The sequence below is a fragment of the Macrotis lagotis genome, chromosome 5 (genome assembly GCF_037893015.1).
Source record: "Macrotis lagotis isolate mMagLag1 chromosome 5, bilby.v1.9.chrom.fasta, whole genome shotgun sequence".
Taxonomy (NCBI): domain Eukaryota; kingdom Metazoa; phylum Chordata; class Mammalia; order Peramelemorphia; family Peramelidae; genus Macrotis; species Macrotis lagotis.
The window spans coordinates 219,424,987-219,449,470 of record NC_133662.1 but is presented as its reverse complement, the minus strand read 5'-3'; the positions used below and the strand labels follow the sequence as shown (position 1 = coordinate 219,449,470).

Below are 24,484 nucleotides of genomic sequence, written 5' to 3'. Positions count from 1 at the left end.
ATAGTTTTAGCCTGTCAGCTGCTGTTTCTGCTCCTGTGGTACAGAACCAATCTATCCATGCTTCTCATGCCTCCTTTATTCATCTAGACTATACTGCTCTGTCAATAGCCACTTCTGATGGCCCTGTACTCCATCTCAATTAAAGCATTTATTATATTATTGAGTATTGCTGATGATCAGAATTGTCCTGAAGCTGTTAAATGTTATCAATAGGGGCAGCTAGGTAGCTCAGTAGATAGAGCACGAGCCCTGGAGTCAGGAGTACCTGAGTTCAAATGCGGCCTTAGACACTTAATAATCACCTAGCTGTGTGGCCTTGGGCAAGCCACTTAACCCCATTTGCCTTGCAAAAAAAACCCCTAAAAAATGTTAACGATTGTTGAGTGTAGTTTGTCTTTAGAGGTAGAGCATCATAAAAATGTGACTATAGCTGGAGTGTTAGCACCATTTTAGATGCCATATTTTAAGAGGAATGTTGATACCAAAATTTAAGAGAGTATAAAGTAATCAGGCTAACAAGGTGTCTGAAAAATCACGTGATATGAGAAACGACTCCTTCAAGGAGCTCAGAATGTTTAGAAGAAAAAAAGACAAGATAGAGATGATTATCTTTTGATTATCTGGAATTATCAGGTACGATTAAACATAAAAAATTGTACTTGAATTTTTTATTTTAAATTAACTGGTTTTGTTGCCAGTTCTCTTTCAAAGAGTGACAGGGGGAGGTTAGAAACTAAAACCTTACATAGTATTTGGATATCATGTCTTTACACAGCTGTAAATGAAAAAGTTCTGTTTTTAGTAGTCTAACATCATTTATCTTGAGCATTGAGCTATAGGGAGAGATGATATAGTGGAAAAGAGTACTGTATTTTGAGTTACTAGAGTACCTGTATTTAAATTTCTTTCCCTGCTTACTACTTATGTGACCTTGGACATGTCATTTAGCTCCTCTTAGGCTTCAATTTCTTTGTCTATAAAAGAAGGGAGTGGAGGGGTGAACTACATATGATCTTTGAATTGGAAGAATCTTCCAATTTCTTAAATCCTTTTGCACAGACACTTAAAAAATAAAGAATGCCAAATATGACATTCTGGTTGCTCAGAACGTATTTGAAGTTTGGGAAAAAAGAAACTGACCATAAAATTTCAAGTAATTATGTTAGTAATAAACAGTAGTCTTAAAAAAAACACCATATATCAAAAATCAAATGAGAAGCGTGATCACAGAAGAATACAAGAGTTTGAGGAAGACTAAAATTAAAAGTTTGCTTCTGCTTGGGGCGAAATAAAGAAATAAAAGGAGTGGGGTTATATTTAAGTGGTGTCAAGAAAACTAGGAAGGCACAGACCTGCAAATTTGGGTAAAATGATACGCTTGAAGCCAGGTAATAAGGAGAATAAATCCATTCCTGTTGTGTAGCAATTAAGATGCCTTTATGTATCAGTAAAAAATTTTAAATGGCATGATAAAATTTTATTGAGACAATTGAAGCCTAAGGTGGGAATGAAAATAATTAGAAATTCCTTGATTTCTCAATTAAAAGTCCTGACTTAATTATAGCCTAAAATCTTGAAAGAACTTAGAGATATGATTACAGAGCCATTATTTGTCATCTTTGAGACACAATACATTAGTCAACACACATTTATTAAATGCTAAGTGTATGTCAGGTGCTATAGTATAGATACATGAGCAATAAGTCCATGCTGACTTTCCAGGAGCTCAGGATGGAGGATACAGCCTGTAAACATAGGACTTAAGATCCAGGCAATGTAAATGGGAGTTATTTTTTAAGGGAAGGTGATTGTGATTAATTAGAGAAGAGACAGAAGGTTGGGTCTTGAAGGAAGACAAGAGGCCGAGGTGGAGAGAGGGTCTCGGGCATGGAGGACTACCATGTAATGTCCTGGTTTGGAGAAAGAATGGCCAGTGTGGACCAGTGTAGAGGATGTGAAAGACAAGGAAAGAGTCAGAAGACAGGAAAGTTGGTGAAGGATTAAAATTGTATATTTGACCCTGAAAATAATAGGAACTTCCTGGAGTTTGAGTAAGGAAATGACATGGTCAGATCTCTCCCCCCCCCCCCCCCCCCCCCCAAAGGAAGATTACTTGGACATATGGAGGATAAATTAGAGAGAAGAGAGGCTTGAGGCAAGAGAACTCTTCGACAGGCCCGAAGTAAGGCTTATGCCATGAGGACAGCTGTGGGAGCAGAGAACATGGAATATGCTTAAGAGATGTTGTGGAAGCTGATTGGATATTTTGAATTAGGATGAGAAAAAAATTCAAAGAAGCTGCTTTGTCCAGCTCCCCGCAAGCCCAAGGTGACTGATAGGATAGTTGTGTCCTCCACATTTATTGGGAAGTTTCAGAGAGAGGAGGATGGGGGGGGGGGGTTGATAATGAGTTCTATTCTAAACATGTTGAGTTTGTGCATATTGAACTGTTTAAAAAGCAGTTAGGAATGCGGGGGGGTCAGAAATCAAAAGAAAGGTTAAGGTTGACCATGTGGATCTGAGAATCATCATCATCATCATGGAATCTAATGAGATTGTCAAGTGAAATATAGAGAAGAGAGGCCGGAACAGAGCCCTGTGAGTTACCTAGGGTCAGTGGGTGTGACTTAGCAGGAGTAGTCACACAAATAGAAGGAAAAACTAGAAGATAGCAGTGTCACAGAAAGCTGGGGAGGAAAAACCCAGGAGAAAGGTTGGTTAACAGTGTCAAAAACTGCAGAGCGATTGAGAAAGATTGATATTGAGAAAAAGCCAATAGATTTGGGAACTTAAGAGATCATTGGTGGTCCAAAAAAATGTGCTGAAAGATTAATTTGAACATTTCAGACAAGCATGAAATATATTCTAGGCAACTTAAAAGGAGTGAGATAACTGGGAACAAGCATGAGTTCACTGAGAAGTCATCATTATTAAACTAACCTCATTTCCTTCTTTAAATATTGCTACTAGGCTATTTAATCAGGGGAATGTAGAGAGTTGTATAATCATAATGTCAGCCACAAACATTGGATAAAGACTCGTGATCTCTTTGTGTAGAAGATGGATAGGTGTGAATTGAATGATAGTACAATAAAGTTGACATAGAAGATAGATGTCTGAACAACCCTGCCTAAAGAATATTATTAAATATGATTAAAGAATTTGTGGCGGGGCAGCTAGGTGGCACAGCGGATAAAGTACCAGCACTGGAGTCAGGAGTACTTGGGTTCAAATCTGGTCTCAGCCACTTAATAATTACCTAGCTGTGTGGCCTTGGACAAGCCACTTAACCCCATTGCCTTACAGAAACCTAAAAAAAAACCCAAATTGTGTCAAATGTGGATGAAAATCTTATATATTAATCAATGGAGTAATCCTTTTTATTCTTGTGATAAAAACATCTAAAATTATATAATGTGTTTATCAGATTTATGGATTAAAATAAGGGGGAATGATAAATATAAATTGTAAGAAAATATTCATAATTATTTCAAGCTGAAAATTAGGCCAAAGTCAGCAAGGGATGATTTAACATGACTAAAAGAGAGTTTAGATTTAAAAATCACTTGTAATTTGAAACCCAGCCTAAGAACCCATTTTGTGCAGAACACTGCTAAGCAGTAGGTGAGATAGAGAGTTCAGACTTTTTTCCCTTGAGGAGTTTTAAGTTCTAGTAAAGACATGATACCAACTCAAATACAGTGTCTACAGTGTCATGCTAGTATATTAAAAATTACCAGACAAAAAAATACTCTGTGGGACTTAAGAAAAATCATTGCCATTCATAGGGATAAGTTTTTGATGATGGTGGCATTTAAAATGGACTCTGATGGTCAAAATGGAGAGAGATGTTAGAGATTGAGAGAGCAAAGCTCAAGTCTTGAGAGCCTAGTTTGTGTTTGAGAGCAGAATATATATAGCAGAGGAGTAACATGAGCTAATACATAAGGAAGATTAATCTGTAAATCACTTGCCCAGCATCACACAAAAATCTGAGACTTTTTTGGATTGTAGCACTTTTATCCACTCAGGAGTACAACTTTGGAGGGGCATTCATTGTATTTGACTATTAGGTCACTGAATTATAGTAGTTTCAGTAGTGTTGCTAGGATAAGCCTTTTGCACGGGGTTATGGAAAAGTCAGAACACTTTGAGGATGCTTTAGAGTCCTTTTTTTTTTATAATTGAATAGATTAAATTTAGGTGAGCTTTGCAGTCCTTCCAATCTGATGTTGATAATTGAAAGGTTATGACTGGTCACTTGGAGGAGGCCTAAGAGAAGTATGTTAATTATGTTGACTACCTTTAGTGGTAAATGATAGACAATGTCCTGGGTGGCGGCGGGGTGGGTGGGGCACAAGCATCTGGAAGAAATCTTCTAGCTCTATCAAATTAATTTTACCATTGGGAACTGTAGTCCCGAGAGGGACTGAATGAATTTAAAAAAATACTTAAGCATTAAACCTTGGGTATACAAAAGTTTATGTTCTAATGGGGGGGGCACTTATCTGAGGAGTGGTGGCCAGGAAAAATGCTTTGGTCTGAGAAATCCAGATTTTTGAGTGAAATCTACAAAATCTAGGATTTTGAGTGAAACTATGGTTTTTATGGGAAGCCTTTGTAGTCTTCATTTGTTCTTTTGTGCCTCTTCCCTTAGTGAGAGGTGGAATAGGTGTGAGGAGATGTGGAGATACTCTGGGAAAGTCAGAAATTAGCCTGAGTGAAAAAGTCTGGGTCTAGATTGTGTGTGCAGAACTCTACTGCTCCTTTTGGGCCTGAGTTCTACAGGTCAGAATGCTGGGAGTTGGGGGGGGGGAAGAAGGTTGAAGAGATTAGAAAAGGAGAAGTGAGGTCTAACTTTAGGTTCAATCCCCTCTGTCTCTCCTGTGATACAGGGAAGGTAGTTTACCTGCCTGAGGTGTGGAGTACAGGAAGATAGGGGGTGAACTGTTGAGAAAGGAAAATAAGAAAAAAGTTGATTGTGGTGGAGTGATGAATAAGTATTCATATCTAGGATTTTAAGATTATAGAATAGAGAGTGGAAAGAAAATTTAAAAAGATCATCCAAGCCATCTCAATAATTTTATAGACTAGGAAAATGGCATAGAGATTAGTCAGACCATATCTGGAGAATTGTATCTAGTTCCCAACACCACATTTTAAAAGACAATTGTTGGGGCAGCTAGGTGACACAGTGGAGCATGGTAGCTATCTCAATTTTTGAGGGCCGATCATGAAAAGGAATTATATCTGTTTTATTCTGAAAGGCAGAACTAGAACCAGTGCATGAAATTAAAAGGAGTTAGGTGTTGGCTTGATTTAAGGCTTAGTTTTTTTAATAATCAGAAACAATGTAAGAGACTGTCATACAAAAGAGTAATATTCCAGCAAAATCTAGGTAAGTTAACTGAGGGATATTGTAAGATAGAATTCCTTAGATCCAGTGAAATGACCTCTTGTGTCCTTTTCTGCTTTAAAATTTTATAATTCTATTTGTATTTGATAATATCCCATCTACTGATTTTTTTAAATGGCTTTCAGTTTCTTGATAGCATGCTCATCCTTTTTTTACTTGCTTGTTGCAACATAACATTAACTTTAACCATTAGGTATGGTATAATGTGGAAATTATCTGTGTTTGGTTCTGGAACACCAATTTTTCTTCATATCTGACAACATGGGCCATGTTGTAATCTCCAAATTTTGTAGTGATTCATTTTTTCTCTTTGCAACTTCTACCCATTTTGTTGTCAGATATGAAGAAAAATTGGTGAACTAAGCAAAAAAAAAATGGGCCTCCCTTTCAGAGGACAACTGTTAAATATTTGGAAACAATCATCACATGCCCCTGAGTCTCTTCTCCAGGCTGCCATTCCTCAGTGCTTCAACTGATTTTTCCCATCTTTGGTTCCTTTTTTTTCCCCACAATAACCTTGTAGGTGAATGTTATTATCTCCATAGCATAGAGGAGGAAACTAAGGCAAACAGATGTTATGACTTGCCCAATAACTCCAATAGTAAGTGTGTGAGACTGTTCTTGAAGTCAGATCTTCCTGACTCCAAACCAAGCACTCTGTATTCTTGCCATTTGATAGTAACATGTAACAATAATATTTGTGTTCTCTGTAGATTGAAAAATAACACAAATAAGAGAATTAGAAACTTTTTCTCTTGGGTTTTTTTTTTTTTTTTTTTGCTTTGGGAAAGATGATTTTTATGGTGAGTTTCTTTCCTTTTTTTGTCAAACTCAGAATGGACACTCCTTGACAACCCTCCCTTCCTTGTACCCCAACTCTTGCTTTTTCTAAGGACTGAAAACCTCAATTAAACATTTCAGTGTGAATTTATTAATTGCCCTTCACTGTATTAGGTGCTGAGTTTAGGAAGACAAAAAAAAACAAAACAGTCTTTTGGGTTCTTCTGAGCACTTCCAAAAAGGCCAAGCCCTTAAGCCCTGTATACCACCATACCCTATATTAAATATAGAACTCCTAAGTTTTCAATACCATGAAATCTAATTTTAGTTAATTTAGTTTTTATATACACTTAATTACTCTGTCCATCTGTCCATCTTCCCCCCCCCCCCCCAAATTGGGAGAGAATTTGACAGTGAATTGAGATAAGAACTGTTAAACAAGTACCATGATCTTGTAAGCATAGTTAATGGGAGAGAGGGATATATCTATCCTTTCCTCTCCCTTATCCCTCCAAGCTTGTGAAGGAGGAGAACTAGGGAAGAAATGGAGCATTCTTTCCTCCTGTTCTGCCTCCCCCAGTTGGATGAATAACTAGGACTGGGGTCCACCATCTATTTGATGGGGAAAAGAAAGGAGAGCTCTGCAGTGTTTGTTAATAATCTCAGTGTCTTGGTCACTTCTACTAAATGACACATTATTAGTTTTAATCCAGCATGGATAACGGAGGTCTTTGAATTTTCAGCATAAGAGTCATGTGGAATTAGAAGATACGGCTTTTAAATATCATGAGTGGTGGGTATGAGAATCTTAAAGCAGTCTGTGAGAAACAGTTAAGGTATTCTGTAGGAGAGCTTCACATAAGAAAATTAAAGCAGCAGTCTTTTTTTTCCATAATGCATTTACAATCTAGGGAAAGTTTTTAGCCAAAAGATCTCATTGAAGATTTAGAAAGATGTCAGTATTAATTAAATGTGTCCAATTGTTTTAATATAGGCCGTAGTTATAACCCTCTCCTATGTTATCACAGCTGTCTGAGATGGAGAACCTTTATACTGTATCATCAGAAACTCTCCCCCCTCCTGCAGTTCCCCGTCCTTCTCTTCCTTTACCTTTATCTTCATCTTCATCTTCTACCTCATCTGGGTCTAAAAAGCAGAAGAGGACCCCCCTGTATCAGAGATCTGTAAGTCAGGGAATTAGCTGTCTCAGTTCAGTCTGTGTGGAGCATGGGATTTTAAGGGCCAATTTTTGTGTGAATATCTCATCAGACTTACTTTCTAACGCCTCAGCATTGTGTGCACTAAAACTGAATTTTCAATTTATTGAATTAGAATTTATGTTAATCTCTAATTTTACTTCTGTTTCAGTCCCCCCCCCCCCTTTTTTTAACAAAGGTATTATTCTTGTGTCATAGTTTCTCTTGAATCATCAGGGGGGGAAAAGGAGAAAAACAGCCCAGCATCTAATGGTTATGATTTGTAGCATTTCTTCATTCTACACACTACTGGCTTTTCTTGTTTGTATGAATTTATTATATCCAAATTGAAACACTGTTCCTAATAGAAGCTTTGCTCCTTGTTCCCTTCAAGTAATAATTTATTTTTCCTAACATTAAAATCATTTCCTTCTTCCCTGAGTTGTCCCTTGTAACTAAAGAATAAATAAAGCACAACTGACAAGAGAAACCATATGTAATAGTAGTTACAGCATTCTATATCTTTAATAGTCCCTCACTTAGAGAGAAGGGGCCAAGACAAGGGAGGTATAATTTTCCCTAGCATCATAATTTATCATTAAGAAAGGAAGTCTTTGTTTTAACTTTTTTTATTTTCATTTTTTCTTACAAAGCATGCTTCCCTTCAGTTCTGTTTTGAAATAAATATTCTGTAAAAGATTTAGTCCATTCTTCAACTAATTGCATTACTTACCCCTAAATTGCATGTCTTACTAGCCATCAGTAAAATTGTTGTTATTAATATCAGATTTTACATTGGACATTTCCAAGTCTGTGAATATTGTCGAAGGATTCAAACAAGCATTTCATGGAAAAAAAAACAGTAGTTTGAATTGTCGTGTCTTCTGTAGATCTTGACCTCTCTGCTAGCTACTTCAGTAAATTAATATTAATATCCTTTTGCAAAACATAAATGAGAAGTCTGTTTTAGATGTTGTGACCTGTAGGAATCTGATGGAGACAGTGAAAATAGATTTAGGGGCAGTTTCTGAGAAGAGATTGAAACTTAATCACCAGAAACACAGTAGCTAATACTACTAAAATCACTGCTTGTGATCTTTTTTCACTTTCTGGTGTAAGTCTATAAAGTTTAGTCAGATTCAGTTATTATTTTCTTGCTTGTTTATGATTCTTAGCAATAGGTTGTCTAAATTGAATTGCTATCTAGATTGATAAATATTCAGGTTTAGTTGTACTGAATATCTTTTCTCTTTCAAACAGATGAGCTTTGATCCAAACCTTCTCCACAACAATGGACACAACGGGTACCCCAATGGTACTTCGGCAGCACTGCGTGAAACTGGGGTTATTGAAAAACTGCTGACCTCTTATGGATTTATTCAGTGTTCAGAACGTCAAGCTAGACTTTTCTTCCACTGTTCACAGTATAATGGCAATCTGCAGGAGCTGAAAGTAGGAGGTAATCTATCAATACTTCAAAACATTATATTCATGATACTTATTTTCTTAAGCATTTGTTGCTATAGGAGTTAGAAGAGCAATGGCAGATCCTTGGTTTGTTGAATCTGTTTATAACTACAGAGTAGTAGTACAGCTTTTCATAGTGGCTGGTTGAGATTGGATTTACTTAGGAAATAAAGTAACATTTCCCTTTTAACAGTTAACTTCCCTAATAGTTATAAAATGAAAATTGCTTTTTTAAAAGTATTAACAGAAGGAATATTTTAAATAATTTTGAAATAAAGTAATAAATCATTACCTGTTGAAGAGTTCATTTCTCTTGTTCTTCCTTGCTTTCTGGATATTTCCTAAAAATGGCTCACAAAACAAGCCCTTTGGCTCATTTTAGAATTAAGAAGAAAACTTATAAAAATAGTTGATCTTGAGAAAAGCCAGAATAGTGTATGAAATAAAGATGATTATTCCTTCTGAGATAATCAAAAAATTGTATTTGACTGAGACTTTTGTGCTAAAATAGGCAAACTTGAAGTAACCATTTTTTTCCTTTATTCTTTTTTGGTAGATGATGTTGAATTTGAAGTATCATCTGACCGGCGGACTGGAAAACCTATTGCTGTTAAACTGGTGAAGATTAAACCAGAAATCCTACCCGAAGAACGAATTAATGGACAAGTTAGTAGCTTGATTCTGTGTGTGTTGTGTGTGTGTGTTTCCTTCTTAATGGAAAAGGGAAAGACCCCACTCCACCCCCCCACTTTTGTATGCAAGAGAGCTGTATAAACTATTGAAAACATTGGTTTGGCCAAAAAACAAAACAAAACAAAACCAACCAATCTTGTTAAGGCTCAGTTTGGGTTTTTGCTTAACCCTTAAACTGTAAGCTTGAAACTTTGCAGCATAACATCCTCTTGTGGATCATATTAAGATGCATCCCTGCATATAGTGTAGAGGCAATTAAGATTCCGTTTGTGTTGCACAGTGCTGCTCCTGAAATGATTAGCAATGGAATTTTTTTTTTTTTGACTGGTAGGTTGTGTGCGCTGTTCCTCACAACTTAGAGAGTAAATCTCCAGCTGCCCCGGGTCAGAGTCCAACAGGGAGTGTATGCTACGAACGTAATGGGGTAATCTTGTGTATTTTTCTTAAACTTTTGCTTGATCCACCAATATGATCTATAAGCATATTTTTTAAATTCAAAGTAGGAAATTTAAGCTGCAGTTGTTCAAATCAGTTTTAAATTTTGTTTCTGAAAGGTTTCAAGTGCGATAATCAGAAATAAACAGAGCTTCCAAGTCTCTTAATTTGCCCAGTGTTCCCTTCCAAAAAATCTTATCAAATACATCCTAATCAAAATTTTTTTATTGAAGCATAATTCTTATTAGCCACTAACTCCAGTAGTAGAATGTCTGTCTTACATAAATTTTTTTCTTTTTGAACTACATTTATTTTGTGGGCAAATGCTTCCAAATGTGTTTAAACTTTTTGGAGTTTGACTGCTGCTCAGCTTTAGACTCAAGAAAGCCTTTGACACCCTGGAGACAAATATGTTTTTATGTGAAGAAAGCGCTTTGCTTTTTTTTTTCTCATACCTAAAGAAACTTGGCTTAAATGCCAATGTCTTAAGTTTTTAAGAAAGTCAATATACAACGCATCTGTAGCACACAAATATGGTCATACAAGTGTGTTCATTCACAGGAAGTGTTTTATCTGACTTACACCCCTGAAGATGTGGAAGGGAATGCTCAGCTGGAAACCGGAGATAAGATAAATTTTATAATTGACACAAATAAACAGTAAGTTGTTCTTGAATATTTTCCCATTGAGTGATGCTTTATTAAGTTCTTCTACATAAAGAAAATTTCTAAAATTAAAATGTTTTTGAAACTTTAACTTACGGTTCTGAATATAGCCTCTTAAGTTCTTTGAGTTTTTAAAGTGAAACAAGTTTTTGCCTGAAGTGATGCTACCATTTTGGAAAATAATCTTTCTTAGATGACCTGTTTCATCACTTCTGGTCCAGGCTTAGAAAAATTCTGGGAAAAGTATCAACCCTGACCTATCATTTTCCTTAAGAGTCTGGCTACCCCACCAACACAAGGGCTGTCAGGTAAAGGGAGAACAATAAAATTCTGTGTTAGCCTTGATAAGGCTAACTTTTACTCCCTGTTCTATAAAATAAAAAAAATAAATCAAACCTATTCCAATCATATAATTAAAGCAATTTCAAAACTATTAATCTTATCTGTTACTTTTAAAAAATGTCTTTTGTCTCTAATTCAGATGTTATCTTGGAAGAAACCAACAAGGGGGGATATATTTTAATGAGATGTTTACAAAAGATGAAATTCATGTTCAGCAGTTCTTCTCTTGAATTTGTTTCTTGTACCTACCTAGTATTTAAAGCTTAGGGATTTGGAGTTGTTTCTTCTTAAATGCAGTAATATATAGAGAGTTAACTGTTAAAAAGCTTTTTGTGGTTATTCTGATATGTCAACTTCTTTGAAACCTCAGGTGTTATTTTATATTGTTCCTCTTATTTCATGCTAGTGTCAGGTACTGTTTTAGCTCCTCCTTTATTCTTTTTCCCCCACCTACTTCCTCTCTAGTACTGGTGCTGTAAGTGCTCGTAATATTATGCTGTTGAAAAAGAAGCAAGCTCGCTGTCAGGGAGTAGTTTGTGCCATGAAGGTGAGTATGGTAGAGAAATTATGAAAGCTATTTTGGTCTTAACATTTACTTTTTTTTTTTCTTTTTAAAAAATCTACCTCCTTTATTCCACCTCAATTGTAAATGTGTTTCTTACTATTTAAATATCTGATATAAACACATTTTTGTTTATTTTTATTTTATTTTATAGTTTGCAGGAAATTTTTAAAAAGTCCATCCAATCCAATCCCATACTTAACATAAGTGAACAAACTAAAACCTAAGGGAGGTTATGATTGACCCTAGGTCAATAGCTAATTATTGGCATAACCAAAAGTAGAACTCAAGTATTCTAGCTTCCCTTTATCATGAACTGATTTCATTTTCTTGAATACTTAAATAAATTTCAGGAAGTATGTGAAGTTAATTTCAAATTCTTAACGGCTAAACCAGAATGTAGTATTTTCTTGCATTAAATATTTCTCCAGGGGAGGGGGTGTTGGGGGAAGTGGCTGAGATCCCTAAGTTTCACCAGAGTACCAAAATGGGTCCACAATACCAAAGAAAAGTTTAAGAACTTCCGTCTTGCTTATTTAACTCTGGTCCTAGTATCTAGCAAAAAATTGAAAAGGAGGTAAGTGCTGCTGATTAGGTGCTATTTTCTTGGAAAATGGGCCTTTCCAAAGTTGACTATCCATTTGAGTGGTAGCACTTACATCAGACTTTATATCAAAATGAAAAATAATTCTTCACTAGTGGAGTTTTTATGGAAAGGATTATTGTTTCTTTTAAATCAAAAATATAAAGTTCTGAAGAACTGAGTTTCCTAGTAATCCTTTGTTAGTGCTAACTATTGTGTATTTCGTTTTAGGAAGCATTTGGCTTTATTGAAAGGGGTGATGTTGTAAAGGAGATATTCTTTCACTATAGTGAATTTAAGGGTGACCTAGAAGCCTTACAGCCTGGAGATGACGTGGAATTCACAATCAAAGACAGAAATGTAAGGCAATCCATCTAAATTCCAGTCTCTTCATAGTAGTTCTCATAGTTTCTTAGGAAACTTTTCATTATGGACTATTCTTTTCTTATTATATAGGGTAAAGAAGTTGCAACAGATGTCAGACTACTGCCTCAAGGAACAGTTATTTTTGAAGATATCAGCATTGAACATTTTGATGGAACCGTAACCAAAGTTATTCCAAAAGTACCTAATAAAAACCAGGTAAACAATTTTACTAATAGATATTTTTTTGTTTATTTTGTGTAAGGTTTTTGGGTTTGTTTTTGTTTTTGTTGTTGTTTGTTTTGTGTAGTTTTTGCTCTACTCACTGAAATCAGACATTTTAGGTTTGGTAAGGTCATGATTGAAAATCCGCTTCTATGAGCCTGTTCAATTTTAGTTTAATATCCTCTGAAAACTTAGAAGTGTATTGTTGAATTAAATTTAGCATTATACTAATAATTTTCTGAAACTTTCAGAAGAATCATCCATCCAAACTATTTTAGTAAATTATTTAATTTGCTCGAAAAGGGGAAAGTAGATAGTAATTTAAGAATTATTTCGATCTTCTACTCCACTTTCAAAGTTGAGCAATAATGAGAAAGATGGAAAACCACTAGTAACAATGTTAACTTAATTTGGATGTTTGCATAGTGGAGGAATGTATACAGTGTGTATATCTACATAAACATTTATATGCTTCACTCACCCCCATGCAAGTAGTTAGTATTTTTTTCATATTTACTAGATTAGAAAATAGGTCCTGAGATGTCTTGACTAATTAGTGAATTTTGAAGGATTCAAATCCTATTCTTTCTAGCTCTTGTCTTCTTTATTCTATGCTTCTAAACATCATCATAGAACTCTTTCTAGGAAAACTGATTTGGTTTAACTACAGTACTTTTCTAGGTTGTATTACTTATTTAGGAAATAAGAAACTTAAACCCATTTGAAATTGCTTGCGGATAATGTTTAGGTAACTGGTAAAGTTTATGTGGCTGTGTTGTAGTTCCAGACTACAGTCAAAATAACATGGTAATTTGTTGCAAATTATTTTTCTTTGCATCCATCACTCTTTTGGTTTGACTTTTAAGTAGAAATGGTGAAGAGAATATGTAGCTTAAAATATTTTTTCTTCTCATTAGAATGACCCATTGCCTGGACGCATCAAAGTAGATTTTGTGATTCCTAAAGAACTTCCTTTTGGAGACAAAGATACAAAATCCAAGGTGACTCTGCTGGAAGGTGATCATGTTAGGTTTAATATTTCAACAGACCGACGTGACAAATTAGAACGAGCAACCAACATAGAAGTTCTCACCAATACGTTTCAGTGCACTAATGAAACCAGAGAAATGGCAAGTTATTTGTTGTTGTTTTAATTTTTAAATTTTCAAGTACTGTCTTAATTAATATTGAAATGATACCAACAAGATCAGTTGTAAAAACAAATTTTGGAAATTATCTATGGTAACATTAATTTTGTGTAGAAAATTACTTTTGACTTTGAAATATCTTACAAATAAAATATAACCAAAGTTGGGATTAATGCAAGTTCCTTCTAGCCTTTTAGTTTCTTTTATTTCAATGCTGGTTCTTGGGTACAAGATTACTTGTTTCCCTGACCTGTTTAGTAAAGTTAATAATAGTTAAGTTACATCTTTGTTCAGATGTGACATAACAGTGCATCCTAATTACTATAATAGTCAATTATCATAAAGTTACTCTATTATGGTAATTATTTATTGATGCATCCCAGGTACCATTTTTTTCTGAAATGAGTTTTATAAGAAATACAGTTTTTCTCAAAACTTTGTTACTCTTTTTAGTTCAGGATTTAGTCATTTCAAAAACTTTTAAGAAGGTAGCAGAAACTAGTCTTCATTTCTTTGGTAAAGGAAATTTATGAGAAAACTTGATCTACCAAAGCAAATGTTGATCTGCTTTGTACCTTTTTTGTCTTAGTTGCCTAGAACGCTAACCAGGATTAGAGATGGTTGAACCCAAATCTTCCTGAATCCATGGACAAAATGAAACCTATTCACAAAGAGCTCCCTCTTCTCCCCTCTTTATCCTATATTACTCAGATGATTTCTGCCACTATTTTCCTCTTCACTCATTTTGCATGAAGGGGTTGCCTTGTACCTCTTTGACAAACCCCTCATGCTTCCTACAACAGATTACTATCATCCCTTCTTTAGCAGTGATCTTTGATCACTGTTTCTGCTATTGCCCTACTGTCTGCAAACATAGAGGGATGAGTGGATCAAACAGAAATCTTCACTTGATCTATCCATCTCTGCTATATCAACCTATATGTGTTTTCCCTTTTATGGCTAAACTTGAGAAAGCCATCAAATTAGGTGCCTCTCTCTCAATCTGTTTTTTACCTTGTGACCTCCATCCATCATTAAATTGATAATCAGCTATGATAGACTTAGTTCTTTTCAAAAATACAGTGACCAAAGTCAATTCCAAAAAGCTTGTGGAAAATGCCATACACATCCAGAGAAAGAACTATGGAGTCAGAATACTAACCCTTTTTAAAATTTGTTTTGTTTTTCTTTTTCATGGTTTTTTCCCTTCTTCTGATTCTTCTTTCACATGACTCATATTGAGGAAGAAAATGGAAATTACTACCAAAGTTAATAGTGACCAAGTAATGGACTCTTCTCAATCTTCATTCTCTTTGACACTTATTGAACACTTTCTTCTCCTTGATATTCTTCTTCTGGGTTTTCATGACACTACTCCATTCTAGTTCTCCTATTTGTCTGAGCTGACCTTAGTTTCCTATGCAGAATTTTCATCCAATTCAGGCTCATTAACCATGGGGGTACCTCAAGGCTCTGACTTGAGCCCTCTTCTCTTTTCTCACTATATGCTTTTTTTTGGTGAACTCGTTAGTTCCCATAGATTTGATTATTATCTCTATGCTGGATATTTTCTGTTTTCATCTATTGGATATCTCAAAGTGTCTTGTGGACATCTTGTATGCAACATTTCAAAACAATTTGTCTTTCCTCTCAACCCCCCGAACTTTTCTATTATTGTAGAGGAGTGGGGAACCTTTTTTCTGTCCATGGGCCATTTATAACATCGTTCATGGGCTTTATGTGGTCAAACATTTAATTAATTTACCCCTAAAATCCTTCTAGAATTTTTTTTGTTACTAAAGATTTTATTTATTTTGAGTTTTACAATTTTTTCCCCCACAATCTTACTTCCCTCCCCCTACCCACCCCCCACAGAAAGCAATTTGTCAGTCTTTACCTTGTTTCCATGTTGTACACTGATCCAAGTTGAGTGTGATGAGAGAGAAATCATATCCTTAAGGAAGAAACAAAAAGTATAAGAGATAACAAGATCAGACAATGAGATGTTTTTTTTTTCTTCCTAAATTAAAGGGTATAGTCCTTGAACTTTGTTCAAACTCCACGGTTCTTTCTCTGGATACTGATGGTATTCTCCATTGCAGACAGGAACAAATTGTCCCTGATTGTTGCACTGAGTGAATGAGCAAGTCCATCAAGGTTGATCATCACCCCATGTTGGCTGTTAGGGTGTAGAGTGTTTGTCTGGTTCTGCTCATCTCACTCAGCATCAGTTCATGCAAATCCCTCCAGGCTTCCCTGAATTCCCATCCCTCCTGGTTTCTAATAGAACAATAGTGTTCCATGACATACACCACAGTTTGCCATTCCCCAATTGAAGGAAAAACCTTCTAGATTTATTGAATTTTGAGCCCCACCAGACTGATTCGGCCCTTGGGCTGGAGGTTCCCTACACAGCAGAGGATATCACAATCCATTCAGTCCACAGCCTACTAACCTCCGTGATATATACTCTTTTCTCTGGATTTTTATGATATCCTCTTCTGAATCTCCTATCTTTCTGATAGTTCCTTCTCAGTCCCCCTTGCCTCATCCTCTTCCAGTGTTGCTCTGACTAACAATAAGGCTCTGTCTTGGATCTTCTCCCTTTCTACTATTTTACTTGATCTCATTATAGTTTCAAGATAATTTTAAGATCTACTTGTCCAGTCTAACTTTTCTGTTACCTTCCCTTCTTCCATCTGTGCCTTTTAGACTCAACATGTCCAGAACTAAAGTTTTATCCTCAAAATTCTCCCTTTGAAACTCCCTCCATTACTGTCAGTGGTGTTGACTCTCTCCTAGTCACTGAGGTTGGTCCTTTCCTCCCACCTTCTCCGGTTAGTAATCAAGTCCTCTTTGTTTGCATCTTTACAGAATCTCTCCTACCTTTTCTCCTTTGATTTAGTCACCACCTGGGCTCAGACCTTCACATCTTATGCCTGCATTATTGAAGTAGTTTCTGGTGGGTCTGCCTTTTCCCCTCCAGTTAAATTCCAGTGGCCTACCTGTTACTGCTCTACTTCTACAAAATATATTTTTTGCATGTATATTAAGGAAAAGGGAATTTTGGATTGGAACTTAGAATAGAACAAGTTACATGGAACCTGTTTATAAAGTACTTTATATTCCATAACTTCTTTAAGCCTTTTAACAACCTCAAGATGATTGGAGATAGTTTCATCTTATAGCTACAAAAATAGACTCACAGTAGTGGCATAGACCTGAACAGAAACAAGTTGGATTTGAACTTCAACTTTTTCTGACTCCAAAGTCTAATGTTCTTTCCATTTACCTTTTGCTGCCACTTTATAAACCTCCTTGACAGTTATCTCCCTTTTTTTTCCTCCTTTACTGTGTGATATAGATTTTACTCTTCCAAGTTATGACAATCCTCTGATTACCCCTTTTATCTCATTCTTTGTTTACTCCTCTGGCAGATAGGATGACCCCAGCCATCACTCCCTTCAATCCCAATTTTAAGTGTCTTCCTATTTAGTGGTTTATTCATTTCTGCTAACACTGAAACTTAAAATCCTGATTTGACCTTACCATCCCTTTAAGTTTTATCCTTTATCTCTCTAATAAACTTCTGAAAATACTTTTACCTTCATTTCTCATTTTCCAGTCCTTGGTAATCTGACTTCCTTACCATGTCTTAATTGGAACTACTCCCCTCAGAATTATCAATGATCTCTTAATTGCCAATATGATGGCCTTACTTTTCTTGACCTCGTCAGTTTTGCTGAACTCTCTCTCCTAAGCAATGTCTCCACTTTGGGTGTTTGTGATAATTATTCTCCCTTGGTTCTCCTTAAAGACTGACCACTAAGAAGTCTTTTTTTTTTTTTTTTAGCTCTATTATCCATATGAACCCTAGCTGTCTGTTATGAGCTCTTTTTTATATTTACATTCTTTCAAAACTCCTAATCTTCCATGGGTTCAATTGTGATCTCTGAATAGATGTCTCCCAGGTCTGTAGATTCAGCCCTACCCTTTCTCTTTCTGTCTCCAAAGCTTGAGGATCATATCAGCTGCCTAATAGGCATTATGGATTAGCTGTCCCAGAGGTATGTCAAACTCAATATGTTCAAGATAAAGCTCTTTCTCTTCTTCCCCGTGTGGAGTAAAAATCCATTTAAAAAATATAGAGACTCCTCCAAACCAAAAAAAAGTTTATTTTCGCTTTTCTTGAGGAAAGGACACACTCCCAAGTAGTGAACATCAGGGAGCTGCCCCAAATTGACAGTCAAGCAAGATTATATGACCCAATGCTGTTGCCACCTCCTCCCTATCTTCCCTCTCTGTCGATTCATTGGTTAGTCTTCAAAGTTACATTCTACTTGTGAAATTCTACCTGAGCAATTAAAAAAAGAATGAAAGATTTTCATAAAGTATTACCTCACCATCCAGGTGGTATTGGGAATATTCCACTCACCTTCTGAAAAAATTCTGAATTTCTCTATTTCTATTGAGGGGTACTACCAAATCCCATGTGCACCATAGTTTACAACATTGGATCCGTCCTTGATTCTTCATTCTTCACAACTTATCAATTCAGTTGCCAAGTTTTCTTAAGTTAACCTTCTTGTCTTGCAGATACATCTACATTCACATAGCTACCATCCTAGTTAAGACCTTCATCACTTCCCATCTGAAACTGAACATAGCCACTCATATGTTATATTCCTCAAGGTCTGACTACTTTAGTGATTCCTTAGTACATCTAAGATCAAATACAAAATTTCTTTGTCTTTGGAAACCCTTATATTCCTCCAGATTTCCTTTCTGCCGTTATTAAATATTATTCTTTGATCCAACCAAACTGATATTCTTGCTCTTTCTTATTTATAGCACTTCACATCTCCTCTCACTGCCCTTTGTACAAGTTATCCCTATGCCTGATATACACTTCCTCCTCATTTTAACCTCTGAAAATCTTTAGCTTCCTTCAGAGTTGAGCCCCCAGTGCTTTTCCTGATCCTTCCCTCCCAACTTTTGGTCATTATGTCTTCTGACAGAAATAAGAGAAGTGACTTTATTTTATCTAGCATCTGATACATAGTAAGAATTAAATGCTTATTGGTTAAATCACCTGCTGACACTGACTTGTGTGTTTGTGTTGTAGGGTGTGATTGCTGCCATGAGAGATGGTTTTGGATTTATCAAGTGTGTGGATCGTGATGCCCGCATGTTCTTTCACTTCAGTGAAATTCTGGATGGGAACCAGCTCCATATTTCGGATGAAGTAGAGTTTACTGTGGTTCCTGTGAGTTGGGTTTTTTTTTTTTAAGTAAAGGCAGTTGGCAGGAATGAGTTGGGGGAGGGGTGTTAAAAAAAGTTGTTTAAATAAATAGAACTAAAACTTTATTGTTTTGTAGGATATGCTGTCTGCCCAAAGAAATCATGCTATTCGGATTAAAAAGCTTCCTAAGGGCACGGTTTCATTCCACACCCATTCAGATCACCGCTTTATTGGCACTGTAGAGAAAGAAGCCACTTTTGCCAATCCTAAAACCACTAGTCCAAATAAAGGCAAAGAAAAGGTAACTTGGATAGAATGTTCTTATAAATGTAAAGAAAATGCATATCTTTTCAAAATAATGTTATGTAAAACAAAAGTGGAATGTGATATTATGTAATATTAAATCCTTCATTCTCCATATTTTTAAGAATTCATTGTTGATGTGCACTTAGGATATTTTTTAAATTAAGTTTTGATTCTTGCTTTCTCAGTGGGAGGGGAAAACAGGAAAGAATTCAAAATTAAGTTTTAAAAGCAAATGTTAAAAAAAATTTTCCCATATAACCAGGGGAAAATAAAATATTGCTTGGGGGGGGCAAGGCAATGGGATTTAAGCGACTTGCTTCCAAGGTCACACAGCTAGGCAGTTTTTTTAAGTGTCTGAGGTCAGATTTTAATTCAGGTCCTCCTGACTCCAGTTCTTTCCTCTGCCACCTAGCTGCTCTAAAGTATATTTTTTTTAAAAACTCCAGAAAATAAAGTGGGTTTTGAAATTTCAGTTTTTTGGATTGATAGAGATCTGATTTTCATTTTGTCAGTTAATTAAGAAGTAATCTTGAGAAATAGTTTTGCTAGAAAAATCTTTAGTTCAAAAATAAATTCTAAACATTTGTACTTTTTGTTAAGCACTGTTCTAGGTATTGTATTTAAATTCTCAAACATTAATATTTAATTTTGATGTGTTAATCAAGATAATGTAATGAGCACTTTATATTACAAATTGAAGTTTCTGAACTCCCTAAAATGTTTGGGAAAGACAAGATATTAAATATATTTTATTAGGTATTATATTCTATATTATTATAAAAATTTTTTGAAATTGCATGACAGAGTATGATTCTTTGTTCAGATTGCCCAGGCAGTCAATACCTGGTGAATAAATGAGTGTTGAAATCAGTAATTGCTGTCATTCAGAGGTTGTATTACCTCTTTCTTCTGATAGTGTCTAAAGCTGTAAAGATTTCATTTCTCCACAAAAGTCACGTTTTAGCACTGTCTCTTGGTCTTAAATGTTAACCTTGGTACCTTGCAGTGTAGCAACAGAGCACCAGCTCTGACATGTCTGCCTAGAAAAGGCATCATCTCAACTATGTAGAGAGAGACTTATCCACAACTGAGTCCTGATTCCTAGGTAGTGAATTTTGTGGTACTCTGTTACACTCAAGTTATTAAAAAATGATCCTCATTTGTGGACCCCTTCTGTGGCAGAAATGGAGAGACAATGCTAAAGATCGTGCAGTTTTTAAGTCATCTTCATATAGTAACCTGATAACCTGATGGTAAGACTTTGCCTAAAATTTGAATAAATTGGTATGCCACTCAAGGAAATAATATAAATGGCATAAATTGTACCAAATAGATTCTCCTCAGGCAGATAAAGAAAATAATGAAGTTGGCTTCCTAATAAACCTAAGGGCATCTTTGTTTTTAATACTTTTTTTTTTAAACAAGCAAACATCATAGAAATATGCAACACTTATGTACTAATATCTTTTGCCAGAGGATGAAGGAATTAAAGAAATTTTAATAGGAGCCTTACAAGTTTATATAAGCCATGTCAGTCAGCATGAGACTTGATAGAACAACTCTACAGTTTGAGTGGACACAGGAAAGGACATGAAAAATATATTGGAAAAAGGGCTTTGGGCTTATCAGTGGAATAAATGAACACCCAAAGACTTGTGAGTTATTTACATACTTCCCACCTGTATAGTATGACTACTTACTTCAGGAATCTCCCAGATGTAGCAAGCATTAAATGTCATACCCTTGCCCTTCTTCTGTTCTCACTCCAATAAGACTGACTGTGTCAGAGACAGGAAACTGATGATCAGTGTGAGTGTGTATCTGTGTGTGTCTGTGTCTGTCATTAACTAACTGAAACCAGGTTATACGGGTAGAAGATACTGTGCAATGATATAATAACCCTGGTGTGATGCCCTATTTAAATAAGATTTTTTTTCCCCTAGGAAAATGGATGAAGTATTTTCATTTGGTCATCATTCTTACAGAAGTTGTACTGTTATTTATCACTAGCCAAAAGAATAATAAAACACCAAAAGCCATTAGATACCTGACCTCTTTTTGAAAATACATAACAAATGAAGCATCGGGTCAGAATATAAATTCATTTGCCAGATATTTCAGAGGAAAGATGATGAGAAAGTAAACTAAGAAATGGGTTGAAAAGTGTTTTATGTGAGACTTAGTTATTCCCAAACTATCCCCAAAACATTTAAGGTGTGCATTTCTACATTGATAATATGTAAGTCCTTTCCTGGGTTGTCAGTAGGAGTGCTGTGCCTATACCTTTCAAGAGCCAGGCACCAACCAAGGACATGTAGTCCTTAAAGGGTTTTGTCAGTATGATGAGGACATCCTACAGACTCCTCAAATGGACGCAAGATTTTGTTGAAAAAGAGACTTGGCAGACATTTTACAAAAGATACTGTGACCTGGACATTACAGAGTCCTCTCCTTAGTAAGAATCACTGTTCAAAGCCACAACACAAAGAAAAAAGAAGAATGTTGTCCCTTGATTTTTAGTCTGGCAATGAAGATGGATAAAGAACTGATCCAGGAATTGTTTTATTTGGGTTTTATTTAGGAGATTGTATAGCACAATGATCCTAAGATAATCCTTGAGTCCAACTTTTTTTTAACACTACTCTTATGGTAAAACTACATGCCTCTCAATCCTGGAATACCATGATCTCAGAAGAATCAAAACTGGAAGTGTTCCAAAAAACATGGGAAGATGAATGATGAAAATAAATAATTATACACTTTAGTGTAATACCAAAGATAACTTGGAGAATCACAGAATGAAAGAATCTCAAATGTTGGAAGGGATTCCAGATACTAATCCATACCCAAACATGAATCTTTTCTTTCTACCATGTGATATTGTTGATCAATTTACCTTGCAGTCCATTAAAACTCCCAAATCTTTTTGAAATTGAAATTTAGATATGCTTTCCCCCACATTGTATTGATTATATTGATTTTGGGGAACTCTACTGTAAGACTTTGTATTTAAATCTTATTAAATTCTATCTTAATTATTTCCATGTGTTTAGATTTTCCAGGTTGTTTTAAAACTTTGATATCAGCAGATCCAATAATAAGTATGTTGCCTGTGTCTTTTTACAAGACAGTGATATAAATGTTAAACAACCCAGGGACATATAACACATTCCTAGAATAAATTTCATGGTCAAGTTGATACTGAACTAATAAATACTCTTTGGATACAGCCATTCAACCAGTTTTAAGTAACACTTCTGTAAACGTTTTCCATGAGAATTCATAGGAAAAATTTTATTGAATGCTTTGCTAAAATAAAATCTAGGTGAATTATATCTATAGCATTTCTCTGTTCCCCAGTTAGGAATCTTACAAAAAAAAGAAAGAAAGAAGGTTTATTTGTCATGACATTAGCTTATTTATTTTTTTTATCATTTTTCTGGATATTCACTCATCATCCCTTTAATGATATGTTCTAGAATTTTAGGAGTTTTATACCTTCCAGAGCTATAAGCAATATATTTGGATGTGAGAACTCACATAATATATATTGTCAAAGACTTGTATCTACAGAAAAAGAAATGGAGAAATGGGCCAATCATGTAACAAAAATGAGGAATGACAGGTGACCTAAGCAATATACTGCTAACAACAAAAATCCTAAAAGACCTTGGGGAAAAGCTTTAGATTTTTGGTAGATTCTTTATAGAGCTCTTGTAAAAGCACCTGAATTGTAATTGCATAGTTTGAGGAATAGATGGATAGGTTGCCATTTATACTTGTATACTCAATAATATATATTATGGGACTGATAGATATCTATGAAATGTTAACTTGTAAATTTCTTAGTCTTTGTGTTTTAAGTTACTGAAAAAGTGTATATACTATAGTGCTTACCATAGTGTCTAATAAACATTATGGATAGTGGTTCCAAATATTTTGGGGGGGGATTATAACTTGAAATAAGCCTTGAAGAATGCTGATCATTAGGTGAAGAGGAATAGGAAGAACTTTTCAGTTTGGGAGTAGGGCTAGGAGTGGTGATGTGAGCAAGTTTGATTTTTTAAAATATTTTCTTCCTAGATAACAAAACGTGAGATAAAATATTCTGCTACTGAAAAGATCCATTAGAATTGATATACTGTACTAAGCCTATTTTTAGACAAAATCTCTTTTAGCCAGACAATCCTTTTCTAAAGAACTTGCCTATTTGTAGAGAAATCTAGAGCCCGACTTCTCATTTTCTTATAGCTTGTCACTATTCTTTTTTTCCCCGTGGGTACCTTGCAAAGCTTACCATGGCGTTTTCTGTTTCAGGAGGCTGAAGATGGAATTATTGTGTATGATGACTGTGGGGTGAAGCTGACCATTGCATATCAAGCCAAGGACCTGGAAGGCTCCACACCTCCTCAGATAGGAGATAAGGCAAACACATCTTGACTTTTTTTAATTAAGGGATGAAGTAAATGCCAAGAATGTTTTTTTTTTTTTTTTTAAATCATGTCTTGTTAACTCATGGAGCGTTACAACAGTGAAAAAGTTCCTTTTTTTATAGTCCTGAGTTTTCCTTTGACTTTGTTGTAAAAGCTATATTTCTCACACTTCTAGCAAGACTGGAGAATTATGCCATCTTAAAAACATGTTAATGAGCAAGACTGGTCTGGGTACTTCCCTAAATGGAAGTTCTAGCATCAGTTAGAGGAAGGGACTTCAAGGGCAGAGGTATCCCTCTCTGAATATGAAAGTAGCTGGGGTTAGAGTGTTGACTATTTGAAAGAAATGAACAGAGGGGGAAGATTTCAAAGTGACGATCATTTAGTGACAAAATTTCATTCACGTCAAGATAAACTGGTTTTATTCCAACCAAGTACACTTAAATATAAAAGACAGTTTAAACTTTAAAGTAAGATGCTGAACCAAGTGCTGTGAGAAAGCCACACCTATACAAGGTTCCCTGTCTCTGGGAGTGGCTATTCATCTGCCAGTCATGCGGAATGTTGTTTGGTTTGTTAGTTTGTGACAAACTATTTAGTGGAATAAGCTCCTAAATTGAAAGTTGTG

At 35.4% G+C, this 24,484-nt stretch overlaps 1 protein-coding gene across 3 annotated transcripts in view; it reads left to right on the top strand.

Moving 5' to 3' along the window:
* Positions 1-24,484, top strand: part of CSDE1 (cold shock domain containing E1) — a 52,007-nt gene that overhangs the window by 18,866 nt on the left and 8,657 nt on the right. Inside the window, exons 3-14 of one of the 3 annotated variants that reach the window (XM_074188498.1) lie at positions 7,225-7,380; positions 8,653-8,851; positions 9,416-9,525; positions 9,884-9,976; positions 10,549-10,646; positions 11,460-11,541; positions 12,371-12,499; positions 12,596-12,721; positions 13,645-13,857; positions 19,001-19,141; positions 19,254-19,418; positions 23,741-23,848. In XM_074188498.1, coding sequence (XP_074044599.1) covers positions 7,234-7,380; positions 8,653-8,851; positions 9,416-9,525; positions 9,884-9,976; positions 10,549-10,646; positions 11,460-11,541; positions 12,371-12,499; positions 12,596-12,721; positions 13,645-13,857; positions 19,001-19,141; positions 19,254-19,418; positions 23,741-23,848 — 1,611 coding nt within the window. In that variant the 5' untranslated portion in view covers positions 7,225-7,233. The remainder of the gene's footprint in view (positions 1-7,224; positions 7,381-8,652; positions 8,852-9,415; positions 9,526-9,883; positions 9,977-10,548; positions 10,647-11,459; positions 11,542-12,370; positions 12,500-12,595; positions 12,722-13,644; positions 13,858-19,000; positions 19,142-19,253; positions 19,419-23,740; positions 23,849-24,484) is intronic. The other 2 variants (XM_074188500.1, XM_074188499.1) reach the window with 2 other exon arrangements.